At 45.1% G+C, this 24,322-nt stretch overlaps 2 protein-coding genes across 4 annotated transcripts in view; both read right to left on the reverse strand.

Moving 5' to 3' along the window:
* Positions 1 to 23,341, reverse strand: LOC128805138 (CX3C chemokine receptor 1-like). 2 transcript variants are annotated; one of them, XM_053973647.1, is made up of 4 exons: positions 23,296 to 23,341; positions 10,384 to 10,455; positions 6,544 to 6,632; positions 1 to 1,574 (listed from the first exon to the last, which is right to left on the reverse strand). In XM_053973647.1, exon 4 carries the CDS (start codon positions 1,558 to 1,560, stop codon positions 499 to 501), a length of 1,062 nt encoding a protein of 353 aa, XP_053829622.1. In that variant the 5' UTR covers positions 1,561 to 1,574; positions 6,544 to 6,632; positions 10,384 to 10,455; positions 23,296 to 23,341; the 3' UTR covers positions 1 to 498. The 2 variants fall into 2 exon arrangements, with proteins under 2 accessions (XP_053829622.1, XP_053829626.1); XM_053973651.1 differs by lacking the exon at positions 6,544 to 6,632.
* The window catches only part of LOC128805118 (C-C chemokine receptor type 8-like), a 7,617-nt gene continuing 3,914 nt past the window's right edge, over positions 20,620 to 24,322 (reverse strand). Inside the window, exons 2-5 of one of the 2 annotated variants that reach the window (XM_053973619.1) lie at positions 23,663 to 23,769; positions 23,450 to 23,535; positions 23,296 to 23,364; positions 20,620 to 22,408 (exon numbers count right to left, since the gene is read on the reverse strand). In XM_053973619.1, coding sequence (XP_053829594.1) covers positions 21,329 to 22,408; positions 23,296 to 23,349 — 1,134 coding nt within the window. In that variant the 5' untranslated portion in view covers positions 23,350 to 23,364; positions 23,450 to 23,535; positions 23,663 to 23,769 and the 3' untranslated portion in view covers positions 20,620 to 21,328. The remainder of the gene's footprint in view (positions 22,409 to 23,295; positions 23,365 to 23,449; positions 23,536 to 23,662; positions 23,770 to 24,322) is intronic. The other variant, XM_053973625.1, reaches the window with a different exon arrangement.

Here is a 24,322-nt window from a genome sequence, read left to right on the forward strand (position 1 = left end):
AATTGGCTCCTTATGGATATATAGCATCAAAAATACACCCCTTTACTACCAAAAATATTCCCCTCTCCTAAAAGTCAGTCACCATTTATTAAAGAGATTTCTCTTCCCTTAAAAAACGAGTTTAGGTCTATGTACATCAGTATCGCATGCACATACACTGACACATGCACAAGTTCCAGTGGTGGAACAGTTCAAAAGCTTCCCTACCCTTAGATTCTTCTTCTCCTCCTTTTCTAGGCACAGTGCTCCTTTTGTTTCTACTTTCCCTGCTCCTTGCTCTTGATTCCATTCCATGTCCAACACTGACATATTGTACTGCTTTTGTTTTTAAAATCTTTGCTGTTCTAGAATAATTAATGCTTAACTAGAGGCATGCCAGTAATTCAGTGCAGCCTTTAAGGCTCTTCATATGGGTAAATGCAGCCCCTCAGTGGTTGCTATCCCTGCAGGAGACACATATCCCTGCAGGAGACACACATTTCTCCTTCTGAGACCCTTTTAGACGAAGACAGAGCCGTCCTGGTCGCTGGTGTTCTGGGTTATGTTGCTGTTCACCACACTTTCTGCATAACTAACTGAATGAGAGACCTGGTAGTGACTGCAGGGCCCACAGAAACACAGGAATGGACAGTATTTCAAGCAGACATGGTAAAAGTATTTCCTGAATTTTTCCCCAGCAAAGGCATAGATAAGAGGATTGAGACAACAGTGACTGAATGCAATGGTTTCAGTCAGGTGCATTGCGTAGTCCAATGACTTAATTTGGTTGCAATTTGTGAATAACTCATAGTGATTTAAAGTATCTAGAAAAATCAGTACATTGTAGGGGGACCAAAACAGAAAAAAAACCACCACCACAACCAATATCAGTTTTATGGCTCGTGCTTTTTTCTGATTTTTGCAGGACAGGAGGGTTTTGATGATACCACAGTAGCAATAGAATATGATACAGACCGGGATGAAAAAGCCAATGGTGTTCAGCTCCATATTGCAGAACACTGGCCAGATGTTCTCCAGCTTCTCTGGGTAGACAGCAATGCAGTCATTTTCTACGAGCTGGGAGAACACAAAGTGTGGCACTGACACTAAAACTGCAATTGCCCACACTCCACAGGTTACAAGAAAGCCATGTCTTACTGTTCTGGATTTCAGAGAATAAGTTGCCCGGACAATAGCCAAGTACCTGTCAACGCTGATAACAGTGATAAAGAACATTCCCCCAAAGAAACCAATGTAATACAACGAGGAAACAGCTGTACATGCAGTAGTCCCAAGGGTCCATCCACGGACTGTGTTGGATGCCCAGAATGGGAGGGAGATCACAAAGAGAAGGTCAGAGACAGCCAAGTTCAGGAGATAGATGTCAGTGATGCTTTTTTTGTTGCCTTTCACAATGGCAAACACCACCATTAGATTCCCTGTGAGGCCAAGAGCAAACACCACAATGTAAAATAGTGGCAGAAATATTTTCCCAAACTCTTGGATGTCGGTTTTATTGCAGGAGAAAGCATGTTCATCATAAGCATATTCAGCTGTGGTTTCTGCATATTCTTCTGTCATGCTGAATTTGCTGGCTAGAGACAATATGGAAAGAATAAAGAAAATAACATTAGAGTGATCTTATATGTGCTCTGGTAAAATACTGAGGGACTGCAGCAAGCATGCTTTGGGATTTTGTCACTATTTTAGCAAGCATCGTATTACTGTGGAGCTGATGGTAGTTACGTTATGACAAAAGCCCAGACTCTGCTGTTACGAGTTACTTCACTGAAAATTAACTCTTTAGCATAAAAAAAAAAAAAAAAAAAATTAATGAGAATTTCAAAAGCTGTCACATAAGCCCCTACTTATTCAAGTGCAGCAGGAGCAGCAGCAAGCTGAGATCTGGCTGAGCTGTGCATGTGGTGCATAGCAGCACCACAAGCAAGGCAGGTGCTCTGCTGGTCTGTGGGCAGTGCTTGGCAGGAAATGATAGTTCAAAAGTAGATGTTGAGCAGATTCGGTGCCTGCCAACACCCCAAGAGCCCCATCTTCCCCTCTCTCTAACCCAGGGCTGGAAGGATACAAGGCACCCAGTTTGGCCAGGCCTGAGCTGATCCTTGCTGATAAGGAAGTAGCAAGTCTGCACTGGGACATTGCTGGCAGCAAGCCTATATTTGATGAGGCTTTTCTAAAAATCATTCTGTGATCAAAAAAAGAGAAAATATATTGACCCTTTTCCTCAAGTAACAAAGCATCTCATGACTGCTCCTGCTCTGGCTGTGAGGCTGGAGCCAGGAATTCACCTTGGCTGAATCCAAAGAGAGTATGGGGTGCTGGTGCTCATGATGAGGACTATACTCACTATGAGTATAGTCTCACTATGATGAGGCTCACTTGTCTGCACATCCAAAAACCCAGAGCACCTGTCATTTCATCTGCTCTCCTTTGGGATGTGGTATTCAAGTCTCTGCAAAGATTTCTGTTTGCAAGGAATCAAAAATCCTATAGGAGTGCAGATGTTGCTGTATTGGGTCTGCTCCCTAGTTGGGTAAAGAGCTTGGAAGTATCCATTACTTGGTCTCACTGTAGGAGATGAAAGAAAGTGAGTGTGATACGCTGTCCAGAAGCCCAGGGAGGTGATAACATGGCCAAACCAACCTGTTAAAGCTGAGACCAAAAGAAAAGGTTTTGGTTTTGATAACAAAAGTGCGACTAATAACTACCCCTTGGCCGCAGTGTCACCAACTTCTTACACAAATCACCCGCTGCCTGTACAGAAGGGACTCAGTTTAGTGACCACAGGCTGTCTATGTTTACATCTCCTGTTAGTGGGAGATCTAATTAGTACAGCCAACAAAGAGCAGTGCAACCTCATCAATGCAGGTCAGGCCAAATCTGCTTTAATGCAAGACAGACTGCTTTCCAGACTGCTGACCACACTGATAAAACTTCTTTTCCCAAATATAAGGCAAGCATGGACACACTTCTCAGTAGTAGGTGCTGAGGGTGTATAGCCACTCTGACTCCTGACACTTATAGCTAAGTGATTGGAATCCACATTTCACCAACAGCAATAGTTTTTATACCTTCTGTTTCAAATAAGCCGTGCAAGATTAAACATGAAATAAAGATGTCCTCAGGTGTGAGACAATTTTCTATGACATGGTGGTAACTACAACAACCTTCACCATGAATAGCTACTGTGACCATACTGACATTTTCCCCCTAATGCCTTATTGCCAGAGCATCATTTGTGGTGTTGGCTGTGAAGCTCTGGCCTCTTATTTTGTAGCAATATCTTAAAGAACATTTTTTTTGTGCTAGCTGGAAATGCAGGCTCTCAATTTTAAAATATATTTTAACCTGAATGTTCAAACCCTAATGATTAGTGCTGCAAACTCTAGAAAACATCTTTGTGGTTTGCACAGGAAAAGTGGGCTAGAAAAGGCTGTCTCAGCACTGGTAGCTCTGGGGTATGGGCACAGTATGGTGAAAGCTGTTTGCAGCAGGCAGGCACACCCATGGGCAGAGTGGCTCTTGCAGTATCTATCCACTTGAACTGGGAGCTGAGTCTGCCTTCAGTCTGTCCAGCCCCTGCCCGTCAGCCCAGTTCTACTCTGCAGCCTCTGGAGAGGAGGTATCTCCTCTAACACCAGCAGAGTTAAAGGGATACAAGCTGGAAAAGCTTAGGTGCTGGGGCAGAAGCTGACAAAAGTTGCAAACAAGATACTTATTTTCTACTGGTGAGACAAATAAAGAGTTGCCATCTCTTTATCTTCCCTGTTGAGTGATACAGATACGAGCAGGAGACATCACATATAATCTCAGTAATGCATCATTTTCTGCCGTCCCATCCTGATTTCTTTCTTACCTTCTGAGAATAAATGTACGCAGCAAAAGCAGCAGGGTACACCAAGTCTCCTGTGCTGAATATGTGTCACTCTGTCAGCCCCCCCCAGCTCCTTTGCCACTGAGCTGTTACTGCACCCGTCTGTGCACCCAGAGCCTACGCCTTTCTCTGTGGGCTCATGTGCTCCACAGCTGGTTCTTCACTGAGGCAGCAGTAGCTGAAGGCTGCAGAAGTGACTGACTGGGGCAGGAGCACATAGTCTATGAGAAGATACTGGGTTTGGTCAGCCTCAACAAGAGATGTCTCAAGAGGGATTTAGGGAGAAGGTGTAAAGATGAAACAGACAACTTTCCTCGGGGGAATGAATAGCAATACTCATGATAAATCATTACTTAATGTATTGAAAAAAATTTTTGCCATGATGGTGGTCAAACACCAGGACAGGGCTCCAGGGAGGTTGTGGGATGTAATCCCCGGAAGTACTTGAAACTCAGCTGGCCCTGCTCTGTGCATGGGTTTGGGCAAGACACCTCCAGAAGTACTGTCCTATCCTTGTGACTCTGTGGTAATGCCAGACAGAGATCATGCTGTATCTGCAAAGTGTCACAGCTTCTTTTCTGCCAAGTCAGCTCCTGTTTCTGGTGTAACAACCAGAAGCGTCATCGGACAAAGAGGAAAAAACTGATCAAAGCTTGCTCGTATCCCCTTAACACCTTTGCTAATTATGCCATCATCCAGAGAGGGCTGTTCGATGGTGCTTGCCTTGACTGTCTGTGCTGTGTGAAATCCCTGCTCTGGAGAGAGGGAACACACATTGTTTTACTCTCCTCTCTAAGAACCTCGAGCTATGCTGGTTTTTAACATGCTTGCTCCCTTAATTCACATTGAGAAAGGCAGCTTGTCCGTCTGGAGAGTTTCAATATGTGTCCATAGAAGTCACTGTGTTCTGTTGGACACAGGACATCACACATATAAGGAAATGCAGCTCCCACCAGGGGTTAGACCTCAGGTATGTCAGACTTCTGCACAGACTTCTGAACTGGCCTTGCCTGGAGAGAAAGTTGGGCTTGGGAATGGCCACCTCCTTCACTGGAGAACATTTACACAGACATGCAGGAGAAACTCCTGGCCTTAGTGAAGTAAACAGAAACATTGCTAGTGCTGGGATATTTCCTGAAATACCTTTTCAGTCAAGTAATCTTCTCTAGCTTACTGATGAGAATCATTTACTTCTACAGTAGCAAATGATTTCCTTTACCCTTGGATGGATGCTTGTGGGGTCTGTGGTACCTACAACAATGGGAAGGGTAAGATCCTGTATTGCATGTCCAAGGACATGTCCTGTATTGCAAGCAAGGACTGCACTTACCAAAACAATATTGGCATTTGAATCTGCTGGCAGTCTGTGGCTTATTCACTCTCTATCTCCTGTATTTCATTTATCAGCAGTCACTCATATCCTTCCACCACCACTCATCCTGCACAGGCAATGCCACCAGTACTGTTTGAATATTGAGCTCCTCTGATACCACTTTGCTCAGTTTCAACTGATGATACTCAGTTGATGGGCTGCAAATTTCAAAGGGCTCCCAAAGCCCATGCCAGATAGGGATAATGTGTTGAAATGATATTGCACCTTAAAGAGAGAAACTTAGATCTGACCATCCTCCACCCTTTCCCGTCAAGTATTTTCTGACAGCCTCTCAAAGTCCACTGCAGCACATGCTACAGGTTTCTCACCATCAGCTTCAACACAATTTTCTCCTTTATGCTTACATTAAATGTTCACCTAAGGGACAGAGTGAACTGAAGAGTGTAGAGGACACAGGAGGACTACAAGGCTTTGAGGTTTCTCCACCAGATATTTTCCCTTGCTGACTACAGGAAATAGTAGATTCACTTCTGCTTCTCATGGAACTGCTCAACCACTTTTCTCTCTCTCCGGATTTCCCCATCAATTTTACACCCTACCCTTCACAAACACTTCTGCTCCTAATCATGTTTATAGCTACCTCAAAGACCATAGTCTGCAAGACCAAGGCCCCTGTTTCTCAACCCAACCACCATGTGCACCCCATGAAATACGGAGGGAAGTGAAATTCTGAGAGGTCTGCAAACTCCCCTAAGGAACAGAAGTTGCATTTCAATCTTCAAATTACACTGGCATCAGGCTGGGTGACATAAGAGCAAATCCTCTCTATATATCTAGATATCAGATATATTCAGGTATATCAGGTATATCAGACTCTTTCCAGGTGTCATGCCTGGCACTTCAGCCAAGTGCCGTGTTACAGGCTTTGCTGCCAAAAAGAGGGAGATCTATGAGCAGTTTGCCTCCCTGTGATGATGCTCCTACCACCAAATTAAAAGAAATAAAAAAAAAGACCAAATCCAGACCTCTGCCAGAGGGTCACGCTTCAGATTTGCACAATATGCTAATAAAAGTATTTCAGCCTCAGAAAGATTTTCACATCTTAGTCAGCATTTCTGAGTGATGCTTACATAGTTTTCTCATGCTAGAAAAACATGTTTTCAATGCACACTGAATAGCCTGGTTAACCAGCTGGCCCTGGGAAGCTGTAGGCTTTGTGAGAACCCCTGTGAAACCCTACAGGTGTCTGTATATCCGTTTTTCACCCTTAGATCTGAGCTGCCACTACCCTACCCAAATATAAATGCTCTTGCTTTTTTGCATGTGCAACTACACCCACCTGTTTCTTACCAGCTGGTGATTCGCAGCAAGAACACAGGGATGACCTCAGGCACCTCCAAATGAAATGCTGAAGCTATGGTGGCACTTCTAACACACAAAAGAAAGAGATTAAAGTAAATAACCAGAACTGGGTGAGAACTAGTAGGAAGTAGCACTCTGGGTAAAACTTAACCAGCCTGGCCAAGAATCTACCACAGAATCATTAGACTGCCACGGACACCTCTACCCATGGTTTAGATGATACACCACCCAAAACTTAGGCTTACGGTTAATACAGTAACCTGAGATGGGGCCCGGTTGCTAGTCCTACGCCCTGCTAGTTCCTGTAATCCACTTAGTTTATTTTTCAGAGCAGGGTGGTTCCATTCACAGGCAATGGCCTCTGGAGCTTGTTTGGATCATGTTAGATAGCCAGGGTCAAAAGCAAGCCCATCCTGCTTAATGCAGTTACTGTAAATATTAAATTTCAGTCTTTCATTCAGTCCTGAAGTGGGGAGATGTTCTTCCTATTGCACCTCTACATGCAGATCTTTGAAAGTGGAAGCAAGGTGAGAGGGCTCATCTAACCTAACCTTTAACTCAGGCAAAATGAATTTAAACTGTTAAGGAGCAGAGTGCAGCTAAGGCCAATCTGTGTGGCTTTATAGAAGAGGATTTTTAGTTTGGGCATCTGATGGGATTGCAAGGTTGAAAAAGGGAGCTGTCTGGGTGAGTTGGAGCTCTGACTTGCACTGCATGCTTATTTGGTTAACACATGTCTCCAGCCCAAAGAAAGACCAACAAAGCATTGCAATGAGATTTGGACCAGTTAGATATCAGATCTCAAAAGACAGACATCCATGGAGGAAGCCTTGCTGAACTAAGAATATTGCTTGTAAAATGTCTGTGGAAATGACAAGTTGAAAGTTGAAAACTCTTTGGTTTGTTTTCATAATTGTTCTGAAAGCACATTGGCAATGAGAGCTGGCAGGGGCACTGATAAAAGGGTTACAGGACTGGAGGGTGATTCAGACAATCTGAATAATCTGGGGCTTCCTGGATGATTCACATTGGCCCTAATGGAGTCAAATGTAACCAAAGTTACATGCTTGGGAGTTAAACAACACGGGTCATGTCCAAACTGTGTAGGCATATCCAAAAGGGAACTTGACTGCAAGAAAAGCTGATCCAACCCTCAGGTTTTAAAAGAGCTTCCAGATGGGAAGAAACAAAAGAGGGATGACTTTACCATAGCAGAGCTTGATACAGGGGCTGTAAGCATAGTTTGGTAACACCTGATTTCACTTTTGCTTGTGTTAATAATCTTGCTAATTATTTGAGTGGGATTAGCTATCCGCTACAGTGATGCAGGAAAATTCAAACCAGAAACATGCAAGAAAGGAATAAGATTAATATTTTCAACCGTGAAAGGCTAATAACTGGAACAGACTTCAGGTAGGAAAAGGACATTTTTGCATGTCTGAGGGTCTTCACTTTGAGAGAAGGTATCAGTCTGGGAAATGGATTTAGGCCAGACATAGTGGAGAGGCTCCTACAACCCTTGATAGGCAGGGAGGCAGACCAGTATGGGGCACATTTCTCTGAACAACCATGGTTCTCTTCTGGTAATAAATGACTGAAAAAGCTAAACTCTTTGATCTCTGTCCCACACCAGCTAGCTCAAATCTTAAATGGGATGTGAACCCTGGAAGGAAGCAGGGTCCTGTGAAAATCATGGAGCAGCTGCTGGCATTGGGTTAGCAGTGAGGCTATCACAATGGCTGTGGAAAGAAAGCAGCACAGTTTGGAGATGTTGTTATCAAATAGCCACCCTGTTGAAACCTGTGTATTTTCCCACCTAACCAGTTCTTTTTTCATTCCTCCCTAGCTTCTGAGTCAGTGTGGAGTAATGCCACATGCTTGCTGCCCCTCCAGTTCTTCCTTAATGACTTTAAGGTGAGGAAATTTCTTTCTTTGGTGTTTCTTTTTTCTTCTGACATTTATTCTCAGATCAACTGCAATATTTCTGTGGCCCATCAGAATTCTGCAAACCTAATAATTGCTTTTCAATTTGGGTGATTTAATTTGTGGAGGCTTCCCCCAGTAATTTGAGGATAAGCTTTTTAAAAGCAAGTAGTTTTCTGGGATGCTTTGTTATTGAATTTTCCAATTTAAGGTGAAGTGCAGAAACATGATGCTGAGGCTTTCAAAGAATTAGGTCACTTAAAGTGCCATAAGTAAATGACTGAGAAATAGAAGCTGATAAAACCACTGCTGATGAGAATATGACTGAATATTGCAGAGGCCTTGGCTCCCTTTACAACAGTTTTTAGGTCAAAGATATTTTAAAAATGTCACTTCCCTGATCCAATTCTACAGTTTTTACACCAATATCACAAATTAAATTAGAAGCAGACAGCACTAGCTGAAAATGAGAAGCATGTAAATCTACAAACTTAAACCAATGGTTTTTGACGGAAAAATACATTTGGAAAGATCAGACTTTGCTCATGGAAGGCAGGAGATAATGCAGAGTCTAGAATCCCTAGGGTCTCTCTCACCTTTGCCTAGGGCATTATAGTTTGGAAAGTGCTCTCTTGACGCTCCATGCACACCTGGAGGTAACAGTAAGTAACCAGAGCACAAGATTTCTATTAGCCCATCACATCAAAATTAGGTGTATTCACGATTTATAAAGTAAACCCAAAAACATGGACTTTCTGCTGGATATCTCTGCCAATGTCAAGGGTTTCATCACCTGTCTTTCAGAGCAACAACACAGGTATTATTTTGTACAAAATCTTGCCCTTGCTCCCTCAGTGCACTGGCCAGGCTGGTGGCCTCACTCAGGTTGTTTGTGCTACCGTCACAAAGCAGGCACAGGGAACTGAACCCAGATGTCCTGGACACATCCTGGCCTCAGCAACATTCCCCCCCCCACACACACACACACTTGGTGGTTTTATTTTTGCCCCACCAGGCAGACTTGCTGTGAGCCAGTGGGAAGGGACAACTGCACCACAGCAGTGTGTGGTTTGCTGGGGCCAAGTTAAGTCCTGCCAGACCCCTGGCAGCTCACTCCTGTGGTTGCTGGTGTATTTATAGAAAAACTTGAAGCTTTCAGTGGTTTCAACTCCTTCCCTCAGCACTGGGGAGACAAAGATCCTTTGAGACTGACAGGGTGGGTATGCAGGAGTCTTGGTGCCTACACACTTAATGGAGCAGGGAATAGGTTCATGTTTCAGGGCATGACCAAGTCTCTTGAGCACGTGAAGCTGTTTCAGAAATGACTCCATGAAAGATGACCTGACAGTACAACTCAGACTCCTGTGTCTCCCCTGCATGTTGAAGTTGAGGTTCAAAATCACTGAAATGGTGCTGAAATTTGCATCCATGTCTCTCAGGGTGGTCTTGATCCTATGACCAGAAGCAAGGGACCTATACAGAGCTTCTGCAGCCTGAGATGGTTTCCCAGCAGTGCCCTGCTCCCAGGGATCAGCCAGGGGATAGGAAATTAGGTAAATGGTTAGTATTGTTGTAGAGCAGTATTTATTTTGGTCCTCACAGAGGTTGGGGAGGACTTTAACTCAGCTGCTGGGGAAGCAGTGGCAGAGCTGAGGGAGCAGGTGCCATCCCAAGAGCTGCCCTCAGGGAACTGGGTGTTTGGGGCTGTCATTTGACAATGGTGACTGGATGGTGACTGCCAGGATCAGGTTTTTCTTGGAAAATTTATTTCAGAGGTATTTCATCTAGCCTGTTAGCTCCCCTAATTGCCCTTTCTGCTTGCAGAGTTGCTCAGGCACTCTGTATCTATTTTTTCAAATGTACAGCTGACCATTTTGCCAGTGTTTTCTCTTACCTGCTCTTCCTCAGTATTTCTTTTTCCCAGGCTTTCTCTTCTGAAGCAGCATTCAAATTTCTTTTGTATTTTCTGTTGAAGGGACAGTAAAATCAGACTATTATTTGTAGCTATGAGCACTGTTTGTACTTGTTTATGGTTACTGTTGGCTCCGTCCTCTCACTACCTTTATTGTGGCATCTATTTGCTTCCTGTGCCCACCCCCTTTTGGTGATTAATAATTTCACATTGCCCCAGCATCCCTGAGAAATCAGAGAAGGCTCTCCAGCAGTGGGAGATCTTTTAAATCATCTTCTCCATCATTTCAGAGAGCAGAGCACATGAAACCTTCATGATTATGTATGGATGTGATTTAAGTTCTGGAGTTGCCTGCTCCTTCCTTGGAATATCTAATTTTCTATGGGATTTACTCTCAATTTATTATGTGTTGTCTTTTGTCAAATTTTAGCCTTTTCTTCTCCCTTTTGGACTTTTTCTGCACTGCCCAAACTCTTTTGATTCATTGCAGTTGCCTTCTTTTATCCTGTCATCCAGTTCCCTGCCTCTGGCTGCACTGCCTGCACACAGGGCTTGCCCAAACACACCAGATTTTGGAAACCACTGCTGTGGATCTGTGTTTATATCACACAAGTACTTAGTGGGTTGCCACCATTGTGTTGCCACCACTGTGAGACCCAAATGTCTCACACAAACTGTCAGACATCTTCATGTAACATCTTTCCTGTGGAAAGCTGAGTCACAGAAAAATCAAGTATATTATACAGAAAGGTAAGGGTTTTCAAATGTCTTTAATTTCCATTGCGCTCTTGCTGGTCTGTCTGTATCAGATGCTTTCTATTGACTCTATCAGATTTTCTGCTTTGGGCTGTCTTTCAGTGTCTTTCAGTGATGTTTTGGATGTTGGTTCACTGACTAAAACTAAAAGCAAGCAATGCTGGTGAGATGTGAAATCTCTGCATGCATCAAAGAAAAAACTTCTAATGAAGTAGAAGGGCTGTATCTTCTTCTCTGTCCTTCTAGGTTACTGTTGCACACCAGTCATATATCAGCATTTACTAACCTTGAGGATTTCTATCCAGGATGAATATTCCTCGTACCACAAGATGCCACAAATAATTAGTGGCTGAGTAAAATTTATCTGCCCTGGTTCACTTCATTAACAGAAGTGCTTCCTTTTTTACTTTCACAGTTTGTAAACAGTACCCACATCATCTTTACCCAAATTAAATATAATTTAGGTTCCAAGCACTAAGCAGTGAAGAATTTCCTTAAATGGTGTCATGAGACACCGTTTAATTTAAAAATGCAGATGAGACACCATTTTGTCTCGTTTAGCTCTGTCAAATTATAGGGAAAATGTAATTGTCTCTTACCTTAATTCATAGCTGCATTGAAAACCAATATTTTCTTCAAGCTGAGTCAGTTTGGATTTAAATGTATGTTTCCTCTTCTCTAATGTTCATGCCTACATGAACATGTGGGCTTCCTGGGCTGAGCTCAGGGGCTGAGCTGAGAAAGTACTGATGTGCTGTGCTTGGGTCCTGCTGGCTTCTTGTGAAATTGTCAAGTAGGATGCAGCCACTCAGAGGGACAGAAGTACTTACAAGAGGACAGGATTTGCACAGAGACAGAAATGCCTGAGGTGCCATGACAGCATGTCAAAGCTGTCACCCCCTTAGTTTCCCCCATTCTATGCAGAATGAGACATTTTTCACTCAGACACAGAACATTGTGTAGAAATACAAGTTTGGTACAATAGCAGGGACCTTGAGCTGTGGGGATGCAGCACAAAGGAGTACAGGTATGGGAGCATAGAAAATGGGGCACAGGCTGGCACTGGGGAGCCCCACAGCTCTACACAAATCACTGATGGTCAGGTAAAAAAATGCAGATATGGAGATGTCAAAACTAGGTTTAGTGGTAACAGAGAGAACAAAATTTGTATCTAACATACAAAAGGGGCACTGCCTATAGTTGGTTGTGTATAGACCAGTGAAGAGAGAAGAAGGTATAGAAGCATGTTAGAAAACATAGAAAAATGATCCAAAACAGATCCTGGAAAAAGACAGAAGGAAAATCAGGGTGAACATTGCACATCCCAGGGAAGGACTGGACGTGCCGACAGCTCTCTCTGACACCTCACTTCACCACAACCACCAGCCTTAGGACCCAAAGGAGCAAGGATAAGAGTGAGCATAACACCAGGAAAATGGATAGAAACTATGTGTGTGCAAAAAATTGAAGTTGCAATAATGTTCTTGTTTTTCTGCAACCAGCAGATTTAAACTAATAACAATTGGAGTCTTGAGAATGCCATTGTACTCACAATAAATTCTTGGCTCTACCTATGATACATTGTGCCCCTTCTTTGCCTGTAAACAAGATTTTAAGCATAATGTCTCTCTGCAGCCCAGTGAAGTCAGAGAGTTTAAAATATTGGGATGTTCATAAATCAAGAACTCTTCTTGGCCCCTGACCTGAGCATCCTGCTCAGGGTTGCACTATGAGTGCAGCACAATTGGGATGTTGTGAAGCACATTGCCAGGCACCACTGGGGCACAAAAAGCAGTTCGTCTGGGGTGGAGCAGGAGGCTGTGCAGTGGGATGTGTTATGAGAAACAGACATTGCATTCAGTTGGCTGCTGTACCAATACCAAGGCCCTCCAGGACACAAGGTATGCGGTCCTGGAAACACCCCCAGGTACTGCCCCTGCCTCAAAAGTCAAGGGAAATTAAAATGCCTTCTCCCCAGAGGCAGAGTTATGCTGTCTTCAGGCAGGCTGGCCTTGGTGGGATTTTGGGGGTGGAGAGTATCTTCCAGGTTGCCTGAGCTGTTGTTTGTGGATTGGTTAGCAAGTTACTGGGCAAACATCTTTGTGTAAGTTCAGTTCTGGTATTTCTGCCAATTACATTTTGCATTTTTTTACTGAGTTATGCTTTATCTAGCAAATGTTGCATCCCCAACAGCTACATAGCAATGTAATTAAGGTCAGACCATGGGCCTCCAACATCAGCCAAATTATGCAAGTGATGTCAGCCAGGTAGGCCAGGGCAAGCATCCATGGAAATAATCAGGGAATTGACTCCTGGATAGGCATTAGCCAGGGACAGCAAAGATACACTGCTGGAAATAAAGTTTAAAGGGTAGGGAATTATAAAGGGTCAAAGCAGTAAATTTTCAAAACTCACCCTTTTCTCTGACAAGTGCCTGCAGACCCATCGTACTCATTCTTTAACAGATGTAAAGCACTCTGCACACTGTTTTCAGGACAACATCAAAAGGCTGGTTTCTCCCCACACCCTGAAAGTAGGATCTATGACTGCCAAAATTATGAACTTTTAACTTGCAGAAAGATAATTTCTGGTAGATGGTACTAAGGAAATGTTCTTATTGTGTGAGAACCATGAGATTAAGAAAGCTGAATGAAGGCTTCCTCAATGCCAGTGATAGTCTGATACTATCAAAGCAGCGCTGCCCTGTCTGTAGATGGGCTGTTGTTTAGAGGACATCCAAATCTAAATTTGTCTCCCATGTCCTCATGGGGATGATAAAGAGCTGTGTCACTCCATCCCCCACCTCCCACAGCCTTGTAAAGAAGGCACAGATAGAGCAGTAGGAGCTTCCCCACTGGGGACCTGCACATGCCAAGCTGGTTTGCTGCTGACCTGTAAAACGCAGGCAGAACCCAGACAGACACGGCCACCCTCACCATGGTGGGCATCCGCTCCTGGGTCACCAATACTCAGCACAGTATCTCTGGTGTAGCTCTTTGCAGGCAAAATCCGTGAGAAGAGTTCCCATACATAACAGCAGGAGAGGCTGTCCCCAGGCATTGCTTACCTTCAGGGAGAAAGAACCTCCTACCAATAGGGTTTTCCTGAAGGTAGTCATCAACCTCTTCCTCCTGTGCTGCCCAGAATTTAACTGGAACCAAGCACAGAGCAGGCTATTACCCTCAGAAAGAAATGAAGTTTGCCAAATTTTACCCACAGAGGTTTTATGTGGAGACTTCAATTAAAGAGAAACCAATTCAAGCTGACTCACAGAGATCCTTAGCAGGTGTCCCTGGGAGACACAAAATGCTTTCTGCTGTATTCTGCTGTGAGTGATAAACCTAGATAAGAGTGCTACTCATTATCATGGTGTGCACTTGTAGTGCAACATAGACAGATGTGAAACCAATACCACCTGAAAGGCAACTGCCACATCAACCATATCTCTGCTCTCCATCTTCAGCCTCTTCACACTCTGGTACTAAGGACAGCTCAGGAATAAAAAATTCTGAGGAAGCTGCTGAAAGGACTTTCATTCTGGTCCATACACAATGGATGAAAACATCTTTTGTTTCTCCAAGCTAAAACAAAAAAGACATTGCATCCATTATAACCAGAGAGACCTTTGCTGGGAAGGGCTAGGTATAGTGTGCTGCTTTCTCAACTAGAAGGCCCACAAAGATTTTACAAGAAGAAATCAAGAGTAAAGGATGTATGTGCAGGGACACTGTGGCTAAAGAGGGGCAAACACCCTGTTCTTTTTACTCCATCTCCCTCTGAGTGGCCGTCCAAATTTGAAAACTCATTTCTCTCCATATCTGGGGAGACCAGAGGTACTTCAACACCACTGGTATCTTCTCCTGCTCTGTGGCCAGGCTGCCAGGGCAGCTTGGGGAGGCAGGGTTTTGCACAGTATCACTGGCAGGTTCAAGCTTTGTGGACTAAAGCACTTGGTAAAGGAATGTCTAGCCTGAAGGGTCAAAATGCTGTTCTCCACAGCACACTCGGCTTTTGCTGCCACGGAGGAAGGCCTGATGGTGGTGATTTTCTATGAAAAGAGGCTCTCTTGGTTCTCAAGAGTTTCACTAGAGTCCCCTCTGCAGGCCAATGGGGAACAGTAGTGGCCTGGGCGTACCTGCTCCATCCTCCCAGGATGGAGCCCCGGAGTCCCACAGGAGCTCTGGGACGCAGAGCTGTCCTGCATGGCTCAGCAGCATGACACACACCATAGCCGTGACTGCACTGACCCCTGCTGGACATTTTTTCTCTTAATTTCTCCAGAACTCTCATCTTTTCTGTCAGCCACGTAGAGGCGCTTCTGGAGGTGCATCCCTGCCACATCGGCATCTTGTTCCTTCCATGCTGTCCTTCCATGCAGCAGAGCCCATCCGGCAGCTTTTGCTGCAGATGTGAGCACCAGCTGCTCACACACAGACACACACAAAAATCACAGAAATAATTTCTGTGCCTCACTTTTGAGAGAAAACCCAGCAGAGAGAGAGCCTCATCCCTTCATGTCACTGTTCTGCAGAGATGCAAGAAGACAACAGAGCTCTGGTGTCTTTCCAGCCACTGGTGGGAGATGCATTTATTTTATATTAAAAAGGTGGGGATGCAGAAATTATCCAGAGTGAGGAAGAGAGACGTTATGTCTAGGGATGAAAATGTTTCATCCTGAGGGCTGCTGAAGGGAAGAGCCATAGAAGGCTGAAGGTTTGCACAGTTTCTACAAGCAGAAGGAGTGTGGCTCAAACAGATATCAAAAATTAAGAGAAACGTCTGTTCCCACATTAGAAATGTCACAGAAGGGATAGGGACATTGAAACAATTTAGTGCTTAGTCTCACTTATGCCTTGGTGACCCCACTGTGTTCCTAAGCTCCAGCTGTCACACAGATATGGTGCTGTCCTGCCCTGGAGAGGTGGCAAAGGCTCAGCCAGGTCTCCTGCAGGTGTCCTCCTCCCCTGCGATAGGTGATGTGCCTGTGAGCTGCTCGGACCCACCTGTTTCAGGGTGTACCTGAATTACACTGATCACTCACAGTACATCATGAGGCTGCCCTGCTCGTGAGGTCAGCTCCAACAGTAACAGCAAGGCCCAAGAAAGATGGAAAGAAGCCTTTGGCTGGGCAATCACATCCCTTCCCTCCCAGGCCCATCCAGGCAGGAGGAATGGCTGCAGAGCCACACTCCAGCAAGCTGCTGTTCAAGACACTGAATAAAGAAATGCCTTTCCTCCCTCCTTCCCTCCTCCCCCTTCCTTCTCTCTCCCTTGTGCTGCTTATGAGAGCTGAAGCTGTTGAGTACATTAGCACCAGCACCACCCCTCTCTCTGCAGGGCTGCAGCTGAGCACACATCAGGGCAGTGTGGGGCACTGAGATGTGCAGATGGTGGTGTAGGATGTGCACAGGTACAGAGACAGAGGCAGACACGAGCAGAGAGGAGAGCAGAACCATTCAGCACTGCTCTTTGCTCTCAGCCTAGTTGAATAGCTGAGCATTAGGGAACAAGACCCATTTCCTCTACTCCTTGTTGTATAAGAAAGGCAGCTGGTTTGCAAACATTTCTTGCTACACAGATCTCTTTACCTTGCTGCGTGCTGCAGTCAAGGTTGGTGCTGACTCAAACACCAAGAGCAATCAATACTTTTGCAATGTCCTGGCAGTCTGTGCTAGGCCAGGGCTGTGTCCTTCCTTCCCTCCCTCCCTCCCTCCCTCCCTCCCTCCCTCCCTCCCTTCTGTCATCCTCACATTCTGCACACACATTCACACCTTCTCTGAACTCGGACATGTGGAGGATCACAGAGACTGCACATCCTCCAAGGGTGCCAGGTGAAGAAAGGGATGAATGTTTTAGCAATGCAGACCTGCATGCACGTTGCACATTCATTAATGTTAGTGGGAAATCTGCCTGGATATCGGAGCATGGTGAGGAAAAACTGTTTGCTGACACTGTTGTTTGCTTGGTGGTACTTTTCTCTTGCATCCAACGTGGTAAGTCTGACCCAGCTGCTGACGCCAGCATTACACTGGCTGCTGGAAAGCACTTCAAAGCTGCAGGGACACCCGGGGGCCCGGAGAGCTATGTGGGGTCAGAATGAGGCCCCAACAGATGCACACGTCAGCACAGGCTGTAGGAACCCAAATCAGTGCTATTCTGAGGTGGGGATTTCTGTGACCTGTTTCCATACATTTTGGCATTTCAGCCAAGTCAGCAGAAACACAGATTTACCTAGAGCAGAGGCACACTGCTCAGAAGTTGTGCGTCAAACCTGACACACTACAGTAGCAACTTTGCTTTGCTCAGTATTACTTGCTGCCTTAAAGTAAGGGACATTAACATTTAAGGTATGTTAACCAAATATGAATATCAGCCCACACATTACAGTTAAACCTGATATATTCAGACTAAAGTTATAATTACCTTTCAACTTCCCAAACTATTTTTAGATTTGGACAGAATAGCTAAAGCCATGGGGTTTTTTCTTCTGTCATGAGGCACCTTTCTGGATCCTCTTCTGGCACTGTCAATTATTTCTATGCTGCTTCATAATTGGTATACGTATGTTTGTATATATAATAAGTGTTTTCAAGAGGCTGAAAATAAAACAAGATTCTCCTGGATATGATACAATTAACTTGGGGAGTCAGGCTTGGGGAGTTTCATGTATGCTAATGTAAACCCATCCCTGCACAGAAGCATCCTTCAGCTAAGAGAAGAGTGGGACACAAATACCCTTCATTAACTTTTCTTTTTCCCCCTCCCTAAAGTTTTGCCTGGTTCTGACTTCCAGGTGTAACTGGATGTTACCACAGCAGAAAGAGGCAGAGTTGTGCTGCTGGCTGGCAGGGCTCCTCCAGACGGCACCAATTCCTCATCCCCAGACTGCATCCACTGGCCTGAACAAGTAACCTGAAGGCCAGAGATTCTGCCAAGGATTTAATAAGTTTGTCTCCATGTTGCCTTGGGAAGGAGGCTTCAGCATAATGCCAGAAAAAGCTGGATATGGACTAGTTTCTTACTCCAGGATACTGTTTTGGGACAAGAGACCATGATTACCTGTGCTAAAGTGGCAGTCCTGCAGCTCAGAGCTGAGGAACAATATGCTAGGTCCCACTTGACACTATTTTCTGAGGGATCTAGCAACATCATAAGCTGGCATGTCCTCATACATCCCGCTTTTTGCTGCCATAGTTGAACAGCATGGTCCTTAAACATACCCATACAACTGCTGCACGTTTGCAGTGTGGCAAGGGATGAGCACCCCTGACGCCACTGCAGTGCTCCAGCCTGTCAAGGCCTTTCCATCCAGACATTCAGAGAACATCATGAGTGGCATCAGACAAAGTCTCCATCTTTCTAAGAGACCCCCTGTAGAAGGGACCCTCTGCTGCAAGTAACACCAGTAAATCAAAACAAAACAAAACAAGTATGTACTTCAGGTTTAAGCTTGAACGTGGGTAACAGTTACTCTGGTCTCTGTTTTAAGATGATGTGCAGAAGATTACATCTGACTGTTTCATGTGCCAACATCATCCTAAATCCTCTTTAACCTGCCTCATCTCAGGAAAAAGAAAAAGCAAGATCAGGATATGAAGGTAAGCAGCAGATATGAGCAGGAGCAATACAAGAGCTGTGGTGGAACAGCTGTGGTGGGTACCTTTTATGCAAGTAGATGAACAGGCACTGGGGCTGTGCAGGATGTTTTAGCTTCAGCTTCTTGTGCTCCCTGCTCCTGGGAAAACCCTAAAATTTGGCAGTTTCCTTAAGCTGTCTGTCAGCTTGCGCAGATACAGGAAGATGTTTTCTGCTCTCAATGCCCTCACAGGCACTGGAAGGGCAGCAGACTGCTCGAGGCTCATCCCTTCAGAAAGCAGAGGAGCTCTGTGACCTACAGGGGTGTTTCTGGCCACCAGAGCAACACAGGGCAGCTCTTGCCAGCCAAGCACTCTCCGGATGTGGGTCTCGCCTCCCTTTGCACAGGAAGGCAGCAATACCAGTTTAAAGCAGTTGGGCAGTGAGAAGAAGTTGAGGTGAGGTCCAACTCAAGAGCTCCTGGTGTTGCTGATAAAACAGAAGCCAGCTGCCTCTGGCAGAAAAACCCTTTAAGCTGCAGAAAGCATCTCTTGCTTCCTTGCTAGAAGGTGTTGTGGCAACAGCAGGGCAGGATGTCCTCCAGTGAGAGCTTGAGAAGTGAAAGACTGCAAAGAATGCTCTGCATGTTTAGGCTACCCTCATGCCACTGGGTTACAGCCCTTGTGGGGAAGCCCTGGATCACAGCGTCAATCCAACAGCTACATAACAACAATCAATGAAACCTTTGAGCAGAAGCAGATGTCCCCTAGCAGACACACTCAGCAATCAGAGAAAGGCCATCATCATCTTGCCAGCTTGGGAAAATGGGCTCCAGCACATGTCCCAAAGCACTCACACAAGGGGTGCAGGGTAAGGCTGTTGAGGCTGCAGAAATCCTTCCCATCTCTTGTGCTTCAGCTGAGTGAATTGTGTTCTAGAGGGCTCATGCTGTGAATCTGCAGGGGAGAGAGTTGGTGCTGTCCTCTTGCCCACCACCCTTTGGCTTTGCCCTGAATTTTTGTGAAACCCCTTCTAGAGAACCTGAAGGTTTGCATATCCAAAAAAAGCCTGGCTGGCAATAAGGTAGAGGCTGTACTGCTGTGCTGGGCAGTGATCCTGCTGCTGGGACCCAGGCAGCAGCTGAACTGAAGAGGAGGCAGAGAAGAGGCACCTGGAAGGACTATCAGTTGTGTAGATCAGTCCAGGACAGAATAAAATGCAGATGCTGACACAAATAATGATGAAACAGGTTCCCCAGGTGTAAAGATTGTGCAATTACACTGTACACAGTATCTTTATTATAAAACTTAAAACATGGTGATATCTTGTAGGGAGGAAGAGAAGAGAAGAGAAGAGAAGAGAAGAGAAGAGAAGAGAAGAGAAGAGAAGAGAAGAGAAGAGAAGAGAAGAGAAGAGAAGAGAAGAGAAGAGAAGAGAAGAGAAGAGAGAAGAGAACAAAAAGCTTTAGAAAACCATTGCATTTATCTAACAATATTTGCACATATAAAAGTATATATATGTACATATATGGGCATATGGAACTGCATTTGTGTATATGTCCACACACAGGCAAGTATAGATATGCATGTATGTGTACATAGCTCTATATATAGATACATATAGATATATCTATACGAATGCCATTCACATATATAAAATCAGTCATTCCAAGTTGGAACAGTAACTGGAATGTCAACCCCAGCTGCCTACTCAAGAGCACTGACCACACTGGCACACCAGTTACCAGTTCAAAAAGTTCAAAAACGTTCAGAAAGTCCCCTGACAGGAACGTGTGACAGCTCACACCCACTATTTTTTCCACTCTTCAGCCTTTTTACTGGTAACAATTTCTCCATCCACTCCTACAGCACTCATTCATTCCCATAGGGGCTGTTCTTGATGTCCACAGCATCATTTTTAAGCTACAGCTTCAAAGCCTTCCAGCCAAGAAGCTGCAGGCCCTGGTAGCAGATGGGGAGTCAGGATCATACACAGATATTAACTCACAATTATTTTACCTAAACACATGGACAGCATTTATTTCTTGGTTGCTTATCGAATTACTCACTAAGCTCTTCTGGGGCTGGAAGCATTGTTCAGATCTGTCAACTGGGAGCCAGGCCCTGGCATGACACCTTAAACTTGGGCCCCATTTCCCTCCAAAGAGCAGGTTCCCACTTCTGCAGCGAGTCCCATCCCTGCTCACAAAGCCAACACACTCTGCTGAGACGAGGGAAGGAATGGCCAAGCGTCCAGGGTTTGAAAACATAAACAGTTCTCTTCAATACTGAGTCTGAAGGGGGGATGGTATGTTTCTAAGGTACCTCTCCATGTTGCTCGGGCAGTGGGAGTCTGCTGGTAATTTCACAAAGCAAGCGAGGCAGGATGTGCCAAGGGAAAGGGAGGATATGCTATAAAAAAAACCTCAAAAAAGTGAGAACACCAAAAGCAACCACAATAAAAGCAAAATCAAGCAGCTGCTTCCACTTTTCATGTCCTAAAAGCTTGCTCAAACAGTCCATGTCTGTGGATGCCCAGTTGAGGATTTCTCAGTTTTAGGTCACCTGTCCAGGATGATAGTTTTGGACTTGTAGTTCTACAAGACAGTGCCAACAGAAGACAACTGTGAGGACTTTGTGTGCAGAGAGGAGTGCTTGTCCAGGCTGCGCCCACTGAAAGCCCCGTAGCCTTTGCAGTTTGACAGAAAACATGCAGATTTTTTGAAAGCATCACAGAGATGCTTCTTGAACTTCTCACCCACAAAAGCATAGATGACTGGGTTTAGGCAGCAGTGGACAAACGAGAGTGCCTCAGTCAGCTCCACAGCTAGGTCTAGCCTTTGACTTGTATGGCAGTCATTGATGATGTACATGTTCCTCAGAGAGTCCAAAAACAGCACAATGTTGACAGGGGTCCAGGAGAGAAAGAACACAATGACAACAATAAAAACCAGTTTTATTGCTTTGTATTTGTTCTTGGTATGGCACTTCTGCAGGTTTTTCAAGATGCTGTGATAGCAGAAAATGAGGACAACAACAGGGATTAACCACCCCAGGATGTTGGCTTCAAAATTACTTAAAGTCTTCCAGCCATTGTTGCCACTAGGATAGTGAGGGAGGCACTTAATCTGGTTATTGTCATTCACTTCCTGGAAAAAAACTAAGTCTGGCATTGATGCTAAAATAGCAACTGCCCAAACAACCAGACTGGTGATAAGCCCAATGGCAGTTGTCCGAATACCTTGAACATGGAGGGAGTGGACTATGGCCAAGTACCTGTCAACGCTCATAATAGTTATGAAGAAGACATTGCTGTAGAAACCAATGAAGTAAGCTGAGCTGATGATTTTACACAGTGCATTTCCAAAAGTCCACTGGCTTACAATGGAGTACTGAACCAAGAAGGGCAGGGAGAATACCAAGAGGAGGTCAGAGAGAGTCAGATTCAGCAGATACACATCAGTCATGGTCTTGATTTTCATGAAGACTGTCAGAATCCAAACAACCAAAGCATTTCCCACGAGGCCTGCCACAAACAGTATGGAGTACAGCACTGGAAATAAGGTAGATGCAAATTCTGGAATACCTTCAGGATGACAGATGATGTGTAGTTCTGAGTAGTCAAAGGCATATTCATAGGCTTCAGAGGAGTTAGGTGTTGGTGAGGTATAACTCATCTGTTCAAGGACAATGAAATTCACATGAGCCAAATCCCACATACCAGGCAAGAGCCAGCTCACACCAATCTGCATGAGGACAAAATATATGTGCCACAGCTGTGGTATAAGATGCAAATGAGGAATGAACATGAATAGCTGGCCATTCCCTGCAAGACCCAGGATGAGATCCTTGCAACACAGGGGTAGAGGAGATCAAGGAAAATGCAGCTGTCATGGTAGAGGTTACCAGCATCCTCCTGCTGGCTCCATGTGGGGCCATGGCCCATGCCCGAGTCCAGGTGGGGTACTGAGGCAAGGGACGGAGCATCCTCAAACCAGCAACAACATGGGCATGGCCAGAAGGCTGAGAGCCCCTGATATGGGTTTTGGGGTCCTATTTCATGTTTCCTTCTGAAAGGAGAAAGGGAGCATGGCTCAAAGAGAAACTGCCATGTTAACACTCATCTCCTAAAAGTTTTGTTTCTAGTTAGCTGAGTGCCAGAAATGGGATGCACCAGCAGCAGTGACATGCCCCCTGCCTGCTCACCAGCCCCTTGCAGCTTGCCCACTCCCCAGCAGCAGCCACCACATCCCTAGGCAGTACTTGTGACAGCAAACAATTAATGAAGATGGACAGCAGCATCCCTGTCAGGATGTCGTCCATAGGACACTCCTAGCACTTCCTCTGCCCTCAAGGACATTCTTCTTCCACAAGCACAGTGTCATCAGCTAAAGATATTTTCACCCTGTGTCTTGGTTTCTTTCCAGAGAACAACAATCACACTGATTTCTTTTAAATGCCCATCATCTCCACCAGTACTGTATCCCCATAGGAAAAACTGAACCTCTAAAATATGCTACTGGCCCTAGCTTGCAGGAGAGCAACCCAGCAGGGAGTGACTCACCAATATGTTCTCAGAGCCACTGCTGTCCAGCAGGTCTGTCAAATTCTGCTCCATAATCCAACACTGTGTCTGAAAGAGTGCAAAAAACTGTCTTTATATAATGCATTTTTAAGAAGCAGGCATACATTTGTGTATATAGGCTGGCAATATTTACCTTAGCTTATGCTGCAATGCCAAGTCGCAGGTAAGGTCCTTACCGTAGCAGTGCACAGTCCTAAAATAGCTTTTCCTCTGTGTGACCTGTGTTACATTAAATATGTATGAAACCCCAAGCCAGTAAGTTCAGCCTCTGTAGTTAACACCTACAAGACGGAAATGTCAGCTTTATCTTCTGTATGATCAGAAAGTTTTCATTTTAAGCACTTACATTCTCTAGTGGAAGATATCTGCAATCTCCTTCCAACACTCTTTGAAGTGTTTCTTTCTCCCACCTGCATGCCCTGCACCTGCTGTCCCTCTCTGCAGTTCCGGTGTCTAGGAGAGAAAGTAGTGCTGTCTCTGCCCTGCTCCAAGGACTTTTGTTGAAGATGGCTGAGGGGGATGGTCCAATGCTGCCAATAGCCAGTGATGGCAAAGGGTCCTGTCTGCTTTAACATTTCATTTTTCCTTGGAAGGCACCTTCCCCTTGCACCCACCCAAGCACAGACAGGAATACCTAAGGGAAATTATCATAAAATCATAGCATTTAGGTTGGAAAAGACATTTACGATCATTGAGTCCAACTGTAATCCTAACACTGCTGTGGCGGTTACCTGCTACGACCTCAAGCAGTCGAACAGCGCCGGCTAGCGCTGCCTTTGTAAGGCCGTAGCCACCACGTGAGTGGGCACTCTAGGGTTAGTGTTGAGTGCTCCGGCGTGGGAAACACAGCTTTGGTAGCTTCACGCTGAGGGGAAGCGAAGGGACAAGAGAAGGACACTTTGCTTGCAAGCCTGAGAACTTTTATTCCTCCATGCGTGGTCGGAACGAATCACCCTCAGCGCAGTGCAAGGCAAAATGGCGCCGGGCCAAAGGAATGCATTAGATT

The sequence above is a fragment of the Vidua macroura genome, chromosome 1 (genome assembly GCF_024509145.1).
Source record: "Vidua macroura isolate BioBank_ID:100142 chromosome 1, ASM2450914v1, whole genome shotgun sequence".
NCBI lineage: Eukaryota > Metazoa > Chordata > Aves > Passeriformes > Viduidae > Vidua > Vidua macroura.